This window comes from Gnatocerus cornutus, chromosome 6 (assembly GCF_029298725.1).
Source record: "Gnatocerus cornutus isolate USDA-ARS CGAHR chromosome 6, icGnaCorn1.1, whole genome shotgun sequence".
NCBI lineage: Eukaryota > Metazoa > Arthropoda > Insecta > Coleoptera > Tenebrionidae > Gnatocerus > Gnatocerus cornutus.
In genome coordinates this window covers 2,594,424-2,606,597 of record NC_142238.1, presented here as the reverse complement: position 1 = coordinate 2,606,597, position 12,174 = coordinate 2,594,424, and the positions used below count along the sequence as shown (strand labels likewise).

The window sequence follows — 12,174 nt, the reverse complement described above, 5'->3', positions numbered from 1 at the left end:
GCCGGAAGTGGCAGTCAACTTGCTTATTTTAAATAGAACACCCTATATTTTATTGTATTTTTGAATTCTATATGCAAATTGAAGATCAGTTTTGCTTGAAACAGATTCTTATTTTTTCTTAAAGGCAAATAATTTAGGAGACGGAATTCATAGGATTCAGCAAACAAATCTTTGTTTTGTAGCTTTAGGCGCCGCCGGTATTTATATCTTGTGCTGGTCTAAATATACATGTTCTGATGATTTTTTCTTATTTCAATAATACTTTCGATCTTTAATTTTAATTGTTTTGGAAAAAAAAATCTATTTTAATAATTTCAAATTATAATTACGATTATAATTTGACATACTATTTTCATGGTTCTGAATGTTCTGGATTTAGCTCGTCTTGTTCTGTAAGGCGAGCTTGAAGAAGTTCTGGGTTCAGTTCTGACTGAAAAGTCATAAGAAAAGTTTTCATATTATGTCAAACACATTTATATAGGTTAAACAAAATTCTTCTTTTTCTTGCAACGACTTATTTTTATGATTCAATCAAATAAAAAAATAATACTTGAAAATTATTTACACAAGTTGGATGAGATGATTATTCATAGGAGGTTATTTTTTTATATGTGCAGTTAAATCTGTAAATAACAGCAAAGTGATCAATGATATTATTTTCGGTAAGGCAAGAAACAATTTTTAAAAGTTTGAGTCACTTTCTTCAAAACTCATCACAACTCATAAACTTTTCAAAAATTTGATTACTTGAGAAGACACGAATATTGACGAATTCGATTTTTTTTGTTGTGGGCCTTTAGCATCGTGAGCGCCAAAAATACATAAAAATTTCTAGATGTCAAATCCTCCCATTTTCTTACTCTTGACGTCGGACGTAAATTTTCCATATTTTCAGTAACAGTTTGCGCAAATCTGTTGGTCTCACATATAATAAGTGCCACTAATTCCAAATCAAAGATTGATCTTTAGCATCTTTTGGCAAATTTAAATAATTTTCTTGAATACCAGGTTGGTTTCTCACTGCCCCTCTTCTATTCTAGAATTTACATTTTCATCATCACTTTCATACAAATTGTTATCAGTTTTACCTTATGCATTTTACTTTAGATTGTTGCTGCTTTGTTTTTTTTTTTTCAGGAAACCATGGGAAGATTTGATGGTATCATATTGTACCGACCTGAAGTGCACTTGAAATATAAGAAAGCCTGAAGTTGAATATTTGGAATTTGGAACTCTGCCCACTGGCCACCCTGAACCGAAGATTGACCACGGTTTTTCTCAGTCAGAGTACGTAAAGAATGGTATACTGAGTCATACTAAATCCTGCACTTTACGTCGCGTCTTTCTGTGCAAACTTGTCGATTTGAAGGCGAAGCTTAGGTAGTTCAAACCGCTTTCTAATCAGAGCGGGAAAGTCGATAAAAATGCCCCTTTTTCTGTGTGCCGTTCGAAAGATAGGGAATGATTGACAGGTCCTTTCTTACGACAACAGCTGTAGTATTATTACTAGCTATTATCTACAATCAACTTATAATTCGATTTTCAATTACATTTATGAACCAAATGAACCAATATTTTATTCACTATTTTATTCACAGATTCCTCTTTGGTGTTTGACTTCGTTGTCATTTATGCGCATCCTTTTTTCGACATTTTTGGAAATAACATACAGGTACAGGTTTAGACGCAATTGTGAATTTATGCTCGTGTCTGGAACTACAAGTTTTCTCTTGAATTTTCTTTGCAATATTTAGTTTATTTGACATGGAATCTTCAAAATAACTTTCTGCTGTTGTTGAAGATTCAACAATATGACAACATGACCCCTCATTCAATTCAATTCAATTTTTTTTTTCGTAATATTCTTTGGACTTGTCTGGTTATAAACGCAGAGTTCCTTTTTCAGCTACTTTAAGAATTTTTGTTGAAATCAACGCAACTTTCATTTTCGCCGCTTTTTCTAGCAAAACGAAAAAAGCAGTAAACAATATCTAGACACGTTTAATGTGGCATTTAATATCAGTAAATTTTGAAATAATGAAAAGAATTTTGATGATTTCGTGCAGATTTCTGCTGTTTTCTTGCAATTCAGCCGTTGAATCTTGATAAAAATTGGAGGTTTTGTAGATTTCCAGCTCTTCTTTGCAAATCCAAGCCAGAATCAGCGAGTAATCGTCGTTTAGCATCAAAATAAGCGGATTTCTCTAAGAATTTTGATGATTTTGTGCAGATTTCTGCTGTTTTCTTGCAATTCAGCCGTTGAATCTTGATAAAAATTGGTGGTTTTGTAGATTTCGAGCTCTTCTTTGCAAATCCAAGCCAGAAAACGCCGAAAATGAGCGAGAAATCGTCGTTTTAGATCGAAATAAGCGGATTTCTCTAAGAATTGTGATGATGTCGTGCATATTTCTGCTGTTTTCTTGCAATTCAGCCGTTGAATCTTGATAAAAATAGGTGGTTTTGTAGATTTCGAGCTCTTCTTTGCAAATCCAAGCCAAAATCAGCGAGAAATTGTCGTTTAGCATCAAAATAAGTGGATTTCTCTAAGAATTTTGATGATTTCGTGCAGATTTCTGCTGTTTTCTTGCTATTCAGCCGTTGAATCTTGATAAAAATTTGAGGTTTTGTAGATTTCAAGCTCTTCTTTGCAAATTCAAGCCAGAAAACGGCCTGAATCAGAGAGAAATCGTCGTTTAGCATCAAAATAAGTGGATTTCTCTAAGAATTTTGATGATTTCGTGCAGATTTTTGCTGTTTTCTTGCAATTCAGCCGTTGAATCTTGATAAAAATTGGTGGTTTTGTAGATTTCGAGCTCTTCTTTGCAAATCCAAGCCAGAATCAGCGAGAAATCGTCGTTTAGCATCAAAATAAGCGGATTTCTCTAAGAATTTTGATCATTTTGTGCAGATTTCTGCTGTTTTCTTGCAATTCAGCCGTTGAATCTTGATAAAAATTGGTGGTTTTGTAGATTTCGAGCTCTTCTTTGCAAATCCAAGCCAGAATCAGCGAGAAATCGTCGTTTAGCATCAAAATAAGCGGATTTCTCTAAGAATTTTGATGATTTCGTGCAGATTTCTGCTGTTTTCTTGCAATTCAGCCGTTGAATCTTGATAAAAATAGGTGTTTTTGTGAATTTCGAGCTCTTCTTTGCAAATCCAAGCCAGAAACCGCCGAGAATCAGCGAGAAATCGTAGTTTAGCATCAAAATAAGCGGATTTCTCTAAGAATTTTGATGATTTCGTGCAGATTTTTGCTGTTTTCTGGCAATTCAGCCGTTGAATCTTGATAAAATTTGGTGGCTTTGTAGTTTTCGAGCTCTTATTTGCAAATCCAAGCCAGAATCAGCGAGAAATCGTCGTTTAGCATCAAAATAAGCGGATTTCTCTAAGAATTTTGATCATTTTGTGCAGATTTCTGCTGTTTTCTTGCAATTCAGCCGTTGAATCTTGATAAAAATTGGTGGTTTTGTAGATTTCGAGCTCTTCTTTGCAAATCCAAGCCAGAAAACGCCGAAAATGAGCGAGAAATCGTCGTTTTAGATCGAAATAAGCGGATTTCTCTAAGAATTGTGATGATGTCGTGCATATTTCTGCGTTTTCTTGCAATTCAGCCGTTGAATCTTGATAAAATTAGGTGGTTTTGTAGATTTCGAGCTCTTCTTTGCAAATCCAAGCCAAAATCAGCGAGAAATTGTCGTTTAGCATCAAAATAAGTGGATTTCTCTAAGAATTTTGATGATTTCGTGCAGATTTCTCCTGTTTTCTTGCAATTCAGCTGTTGAATCTTGATAAAAATTGGTGGTTTTGTAGTTTTCGACTCTTATTTGCAAATCCAAGCCAGAATCAGCGAGAAATCGTCGTTTAGCATCAAAATAAGTGGATTTCTCTAAGAATTTTGATGATTTCGTGCAGATTTTTGCTGTTTTCTTGCAATTCAGCCGTTGAATCTTGATAAAAATTGGTGGTTTTGTAGTTGTCGAGCTCTTCTTTGCAAAATCCAAGCCAGAAAACGCCGAAAATGAGCGAGAAATCGTCGTTTTAGATCGAAATAAGCGGATTTCTCTAAGAATTGTGATGATGTCGTGCATATTTCTGCTGTTTTCTTGCAATTCAGCCGTTGAATCTTGATGAAAATAGGTGGTTTTGTAGATTTCGAGCTCTTCTTTGCAAATCCAAGCCAGAAAACGGCCTGAATCAGAGAGAAATCGTCGTTTAGCATCAAAATAAGTGGATTTCTCTAAGAATTTTGATGATTTCGTGCAGATTTTTGCTGTTTTCTTGCAATTCAGCCGTTGAATCTTGATAAAAATTGGTGGTTTTGTAGTTTTCGAGCTCTTATTTGCAAATCCAAGCCAGAATCAGCGAGAAATCGTCGTTTAGCATCAAAATAAGCGGATTTCTCTAACAATTTTGATGATTTCGTGCAGATTTCTGCTGTTTTCTTGCAATTCAGCCGTTGAATCTTGATAAAAATTGGTGGTTTTGTAGATTTCGAGCTCTTCTTTGCAAATCCAAGCCAGAATCAGCGAGAAATCGTCGTTTAGCATCAAAATAAGCGGATTTCTCTAAGAATTTTGATCATTTTGTGCAGATTTCTGCTGTTTTCTTGCAATTCAGCCGTTGAATCTTGATAAAAATTGGTGGTTTTGTAGATTTCGAGCTCTTCTTTGCAAATCCAAGCCAGAAAACGCCGAAAATGAGCGAGAAATCGTCGTTTTAGATCGAAATAAGCGGATTTCTCTAAGAATTGTGATGATGTCGTGCATATTTCTGCGTTTTCTTGCAATTCAGCCGTTGAATCTTGATAAAATTAGGTGGTTTTGTAGATTTCGAGCTCTTCTTTGCAAATCCAAGCCAAAATCAGCGAGAAATTGTCGTTTAGCATCAAAATAAGTGGATTTCTCTAAGAATTTTGATGATTTCGTGCAGATTTCTCCTGTTTTCTTGCAATTCAGCTGTTGAATCTTGATAAAAATTGGTGGTTTTGTAGTTTTCGACTCTTATTTGCAAATCCAAGCCAGAATCAGCGAGAAATCGTCGTTTAGCATCAAAATAAGTGGATTTCTCTAAGAATTTTGATGATTTCGTGCAGATTTTTGCTGTTTTCTTGCAATTCAGCCGTTGAATCTTGATAAAAATTGGTGGTTTTGTAGTTGTCGAGCTCTTCTTTGCAAAATCCAAGCCAGAAAACGCCGAAAATGAGCGAGAAATCGTCGTTTTAGATCGAAATAAGCGGATTTCTCTAAGAATTGTGATGATGTCGTGCATATTTCTGCTGTTTTCTTGCAATTCAGCCGTTGAATCTTGATGAAAATAGGTGGTTTTGTAGATTTCGAGCTCTTCTTTGCAAATCCAAGCCAGAAAACGGCCTGAATCAGAGAGAAATCGTCGTTTAGCATCAAAATAAGTGGATTTCTCTAAGAATTTTGATGATTTCGTGCAGATTTTTGCTGTTTTCTTGCAATTCAGCCGTTGAATCTTGATAAAAATTGGTGGTTTTGTAGTTTTCGAGCTCTTATTTGCAAATCCAAGCCAGAATCAGCGAGAAATCGTCGTTTAGCATCAAAATAAGCGGATTTCTCTAACAATTTTGATGATTTCGTGCAGATTTCTGCTGTTTTCTTGCAATTCAGCCGTTGAATCTTGATAAAAATTGGTGGTTTTGTAGATTTCGAGCTCTTCTTTGCAAATCCAAGCCAGAAAACGCCGAAAATGAGCGAGAAATCGTCGTTTTAGATCGAAATAAGCGGATTTCTCTAAGAATTGTGATGATGTCGTGCAGATTTCTCCCGTTTTCTTGCAATTCAGCCGTTGAAAAATTGGTGGTTTTGTAGATTTCGAGCTCTTCTTTGCAAATCCGACAATTTTTGCAAAAAACGTTGGCCATTATTACAAACTGCGTTGTCTGATATCGGGGTTAAAATTTTTGCACTCTTTGCATTCGGATTAAACGTCTGTCAATATCTTAAAAGACAGTCTTACAAATTGTAACACTAATGTCTCTAAATAGATCAACACAAAATACGCTTTTCCTTATCTATAAAAATTTACTTTCACAGTTATTCGTAACTTGTATTTTTTTTAAAGTCACCGGTAATTTTTATTATAATAATATGGTTATAAATGGAGGAATATCATATATAAAATCAAGGTGAACACAATAATTAGCAACATTTAGAAAAATATAATAATAAGTAGCAATTTCACTTAACTTATATGTGTCAGAAACTGGTTTACGTACAAACAAATAAATTATTGAACAACGTCGCTACTGAAAGTTGGCACTAATGAACCCCATTAAAAACCAATTTAAAAACTTTTGATGACTAAAAGCAATTCATCGTTGCTAGTGAAGCAGTTGCATGATGACAGAAGTCCTTAAAGTTTTAGTGATACTTCTACTTTTTTACCACGGGTCATGTCAAACCGGACGATCCGTTTTGGAAAATTTCCTGGGACCTTTCAGAACAGCGCGGAAACTCTTCATGGAAACGAGTCTTCGACTCCAAAAACAAAATGAATTTCCCATCAGAAGCACAGTAAGGTCGAATTTTTACCACCAATGAATTGATTGAAACTTTTAGAAACTACAAAAACGACTTGCGAAATCGCACCCGTTTTTCTGTGACTTAGAAAACGCACGAAGTTCAAAGAAACCAACTTCGATCCACGAGTTGAGACCTGGAGATATCGACGTTATTGCAGCTCTCGGCGACAGTTTAACCGCGGGTTTTGGCATCAGCGCGGTTAACCCTTTCGAGGTTCTTATCGAAGAACGAGGGAAATCGTTTTCCATCGGAGGTGAAGGCGATTGGAGAAGTGTCACCACTTTACCTAACATTCTCAAAGTTTTCAATCCAAATTTAGTGGGATTTTCTTTGGAAAGTTCCTTATCTATCCAACCAGAGTCTCAACTAAATGTTGCTGAAGGAGCTGCCATTTCCGCAGACATGCCTTACATGGCTCGCGAACTGGTGGCTAGAATGAAATCTGACAATAGAATTAACATAGCTGAAGACTGGAAGGTATAAAATACGATGTACGAACTCTGGTTATTTTTTAGATGGTGACTATTTTTATAGGAGCAAACGATTTTTGTGGCCACGTTTGTTACCTCGAAAATCCACTTTCAAGTTTGAAGAACCACAGAAAAGATTTAGTTGAAACACTGCGAATACTTAGAGACGATTTGCCGAGGACTTTTGTCAACGTGATTCCACCACCTAGTAAAAAAAAATTCATCTGAGATCTTAGGGTTGATAATTTCATCATTTTGCAGACATTCGAACTTTAGTGGAAATGCAAATAACAGACCCATTCTGTTACATCAGCCATCTCTTTGAATGTCCTTGTTTCTTCGGCGTTCAGTTTGCCGCGAAGAGAAAAACACAATTTGAGCTGATGGTGCGGTGGCAAAAACTTGATTTGGAAGTGGGAAATCTCTTGGAGTTTGATAAAGATGATTTTACAGTGGTTGTTCAACCTTTTACCTTAAATTATACGTTTCCGGTGACTATGGGAAATGTGGCAGATCTTCGGTATTTTGCACCCGACTGTTTTCATTTCAGTCAACGGATGCAAGCTAGAGGTAGTCGCTGCAGTTGTGTTATAACACTACAAGAATGTGTTTCAGTTGCCAATGATCTGTGGAATTCTATTATGGAGCCTGTTGGTAATAAATCTTTGGATGGGCAAGAACTTTTTACAAATTTTAAGTGTCCGAGTAGTGAGCATCCTTTTATTTTTACGAGAAGAAATAGCATGTTATGACATGTTTAGCAATTAGGTTTTTTATGGTTTCTATTCAAGACTGCAAAATATTTTTTAAACAAAATCATGCGACGTTGCTTTCTTTGTTGGGACTTTGCAGATAAAAAAAATTTCAAAAAAATTAACAATGTATTTACAAAAAAAGGTAATGCGTTATTAGAAATAATTGCTAACAAAGATATATTAAAATTAATCCAAATTCAGCAACTTCTATAGTCTATTTGACCTTAAAACTCCCCCAAATTTGCTCTTGTGACACCAAAAATGTCGAAATTAAAGCGCGTTGAAGTTTTTTTTTGTATTTTTTTTTACTGGTCGAAATAAAAATTTCCAAATATTCTCCTTTTTGGTCTAAATTTTTCTAAATCTGTAATCTTAATAAGGCAGTCAAGACTTATAAACTTCACAAATTTGGTTATAGTGGCGTTAAAAATGAAGAACTTACAGGTCGTTAAAAATTTTTGGTCAAAATACAAAAATTTTTCTTTGCTCCTCGAAATCAAAATTTCTAAAAATTCTCTTTTTCGGTCTACGTTTTTCTAACTCTTAATAAGGTAGTCGAGGGTGATAATCTCCACAAATGTGGTTAAAATCGCATAAAAAATAAAGAAATTACAGAATCTTAAAAAAAATTGGTGGCATTTTTTGGTCTTTAAACGAAAACTTCTAAAAATTCAACTTTTTAGTCTAATTTTTTTGGAAATTAGTGATATTACTAAAACAAACAAAAGAAACAACATGCATAAATTTCGTTCCTGTCGCACTAAAAATAAAGAAATTGGAGTGTTGAAAAAAATTTACATTTTCACAGTTGTCCAAATAAAAATTTCTAAATATTCTTCTTTTTGGTCTAAATTTTTCTAAATCTGTACTCTTAATAAGACAGTCAAGACTTACAAACTCCACAAATTTGGTTATAGTGGCGTTAAAAATGAAGAACTTACAGGGTGTTAAAAATTTTTGGTCAAAAAACAAAAATTTTTCTTTGCTCCTCGAAATCAAAATTTCTAAAAATTCTCTTTTTTGGTCTAAATTTTTCTAAATCGACACTCTTAATAAGGTAGTCGAGATTGATAATCTCCACAAATGTGGTTAAAATCGCATAAAAAAATAAAGAAATTACAGGATTTTATCAAAAATTGCTGGCATTTTTTTGGTCTTAAAACGAAAACTTCTAAAAATTCGACTTTTCAATCTAAATTTTTGCAAATTAATGATATTACTAAAACAAACAAAAGAAACAACATTCATAAATTTCGTTCCTGTCGCTCTAAAAATACGTAATTGCAGGGTTGAAAAAAATTGGCATTTTCGCAGTTGTCCAAATAAAAATTTCTAAATATTCTCCTTTTTGGTCTAAATTTTTCTAAATCTGTACTCTTAATAAGACAGTCAAGACTTATAAACTCCACAAATTTGATTATAGTGGCGTTAAAAATGAAGAACTTACAGGTCGTTAAAAATTTTTGGTCAAAAAACAATGTAGTCGTATTTATTTAAAAGATTCAAAAACGTGTTGTCGTTTTGCTTGTTTATTTTCGAATCCTCATTTTCCTTAGTTTCAATACAAGGCATGGGTTGATTATAATATTTAATGCGTTTTAATTTGTTAAATGAAGAATACAAATTGAAGTATTCATGTGATTCAATTTTGTCTTTTTTAGTAACATCAGTGTTAAGATGTAAATAGGCTTTTTTTGTTTCTGCCAAAGTTTCATTTTTTACAGGAAACAATAAATTTGGCCAATGTTTCATGTTTTGTTTTAACAACGAAGGACCATTAAACCATAAAGGGCAATTTAATAAGTTGTCTGGAGTACAACCGCGACTTATGAGGTCGGCTGGGTTGTTTATGGATTCGACATGCTTCCAGTCTGATGGTGAAGAAGTATCTTGAATAGATGCTACTCTGTTTGCTACGAAAGTGGTTCGGTAATACGATGGAGAATTTATCCATTGAAGAGTTATGATAGAATCTGACCAGTAAAATACTGAATCAACTTTGATATAACTTTTGCTGATTATTTTATGCATTAATTGTGCTGCTAAAAGTGCTGCACACAGTTCTAAGCATGGTAACGATTTTTTCTTCAAAGGTGCTACTCGCGATTTTGCACACAGTAAATGAATAGAAACGTTATTGCTTGAATCAATGCATCTAAGATATACAGAGTGTCCCAGATCTCGCGCCCCATAGAGCAAGGGAGGGTGCCGACAGCAATACAGATGGTAAATTTCAAAACAAAAATTGACTAAGTTTAATAGTATTCAAGAACTGATAAAAAGTTAACAACCAATCCCAAAAGCTTATTCGAGAAGTGGAGTAAAAGGCCATCCCAATTTCCTAGGCAACGAGAGTCTAATGTTCATCTGACCAATGGATGATAGTATGTGTCCATAGTTACCAATTTTCAAATTCTGTTCAGCTTCAGGATTGGCTACAGTTTTTTTGTCTTATCTCGGTTATTTTTTGAGTTAAAAAATTATAGTTTCGAAATTTTGGTTCAGAATTTTTGCCTCCATAAGCCCTTTTTCTCTGGGGCGCGAGTTCTGGGACACCCTGTATAACTGCACCATAAGCCTTTCCACTGGCGTCAGCAAAAGCATGAAGTTGAATTTGCACTGGATCTGTTTTTGTTGCACATCTAAAACTTTTAATTAAATTTAAGTGAGTTAGATTTTTCTCAAAATTGAGCCAGGCTTCAGCAATAGATTGAGGGACTTTGTCATCCCAAGATAACTTCAATTGCCAAAGCTCCTGAATGATTAGTTTTGCCACCAAGATGGATCTGGCATACTGTTGAAAGCATGCTTCGTTTAGTAGGTGTTTGAGTTAACTGAAATGTATCCTCTTTAGCATTCCATATAACTCCTAAAGTTTTTGCATTATCATGATTGCTTAATGTCAGAATATCAAAATTAACCTGCTTTGTGTTAATGTCGCGGACTATCGCGTTATTATTCGAAATATATTTCCCTCAATTCAAAACCAGCTGAGTTTAAGATTATATCAAGTTCTTTGCGTATCTGATTAACTTCATCAACGTTTTTTCCACCTGTTAAAAGATCATCAACATAAAAACATTGAGAAATGATTTTGCATGTCTTTGGGTACTGATCTTTATATAATTCTGCTAATCGCATGAGACATTTAGTGGCCAAATATGGAGCTGAACTTGTTCCATAAGTTACCGTATTGAGTTTAAATATCTCCTTCAGAAGGATCATCTCTCCAAAAAATAAATTGATATAACTGATCGGTTGGTTTAACTAATACTTGCCCATACATTTTCATAATGTCAGCGGCCAAAACAATCTGATGTTGCCTAAAGTTGATAAGATTAGTAAATAAATCGTTTTGAAGAGTTGGTCCAACCATCAAAATATCGTTTAAAGATAACTCGGTACTTGTTTTCGTAGACGCTTAAAAACGACTCGCAGTTTTATCGTTAAACTGTTTGATCTTATGATTGAATGACGAGGTAAAAATAATGTTTCGCGTTTTCAATTTCAGAAGGATTAATTTGACTCATATGATTTAGTTCAGTATATTCATGAATAAAATTAGACTATTCTTGTTTCAATGATGGATTGTTATCAAGCCTTTTTTCAAGATTTAAGAAACGTTTTAATGCAACAGTTTTAGAATCACCAAGAGATTCGGGATTTACTTTAAAAGGTAAGATACCACAAATCGACCTTCTTCATTGCGGTATGTATTTAATTCAAAATGATTTTCATAATTTTGTTCTTCTGGGGAAGTTTTGATGATAAAATTTGTGGTTCATCTAAACTCCAGAACTTTTTAACGTCATTGTCTAATTCTATCAAATGATCTACAGAATGACAAGCAATAATTGTGTGATTTGAATTCATTGTTGATGCTTTAAGTCCTGGAATTTTTCCTGCTACAATCCATCCCAATTTTGTTTTGATTAAAAATGTCTCATTAGAAACACTCAGCTTGATCATTTGACCTAATATTTTATAATATTCACATACTCCTAGCAATAAATCTATTGGACCTGAATTGTTGAAATTTGTATCTGTTAGTTGTAGTTCAGTAGGAATATTGAGCATTTCTGAGTTAAATGATGTGAGTGGAAGACTCTCAGTGACTTTGGGAATAACATAGCAAGACAAGCTAGATGAATAATCTCTGACTTCGGAGTAAATTTGAACCGTAGTTCTTTGCTTAATTTCAGAAAAAGAATTGTTAATACCTCCAATGCCTAGTTTAACATTTGTTGTTTTTATATTTAATTTGCGACACAAGTTTTCAGACATAAGATTACTTTGAGAACCTGGATCAAGAAGACACCGAACAGAACACCATTCACCTGAAGGCATCTTGACTTTGACCATAGCTGTTGATAACAGTACTTGATTTAACGTAATACAATA

At 34.1% G+C, this 12,174-nt stretch overlaps 1 protein-coding gene across 1 annotated transcript; it reads left to right on the top strand.

Annotated features, from left to right (window-relative positions):
* The first annotated feature begins 1,143 nt into the window (after nucleotides 1-1,143).
* On the top strand, nucleotides 1,144-7,981 carry LOC148172227 (phospholipase B1, membrane-associated-like). The gene is made up of 7 exons (XM_088038902.1): nucleotides 1,144-1,159; nucleotides 1,201-1,287; nucleotides 6,385-6,539; nucleotides 6,585-7,025; nucleotides 7,064-7,226; nucleotides 7,280-7,588; nucleotides 7,634-7,981. Exons 1-7 carry the CDS (start codon nucleotides 1,144-1,146, stop codon nucleotides 7,768-7,770), a joined length of 1,308 nt encoding a protein of 435 aa, XP_087895028.1. The 3' UTR covers nucleotides 7,771-7,981.
* The last annotated feature ends 4,193 nt before the right edge of the window (nucleotides 7,982-12,174 follow it).

Coding starts and splice junctions, on each gene's coding strand:
- LOC148172227 (XM_088038902.1), top strand. Junction 1,288..6,384: donor CACGGTTTTTCTCAGTCAGA/GTACGTAAAGAA, acceptor AAGTCCTTAAAG/TTTTAGTGATACTTCTACTT. Junction 7,589..7,633: donor TCAACGGATGCAAGCTAGAG/GTAGTCGCTGCA, acceptor AATGTGTTTCAG/TTGCCAATGATCTGTGGAAT.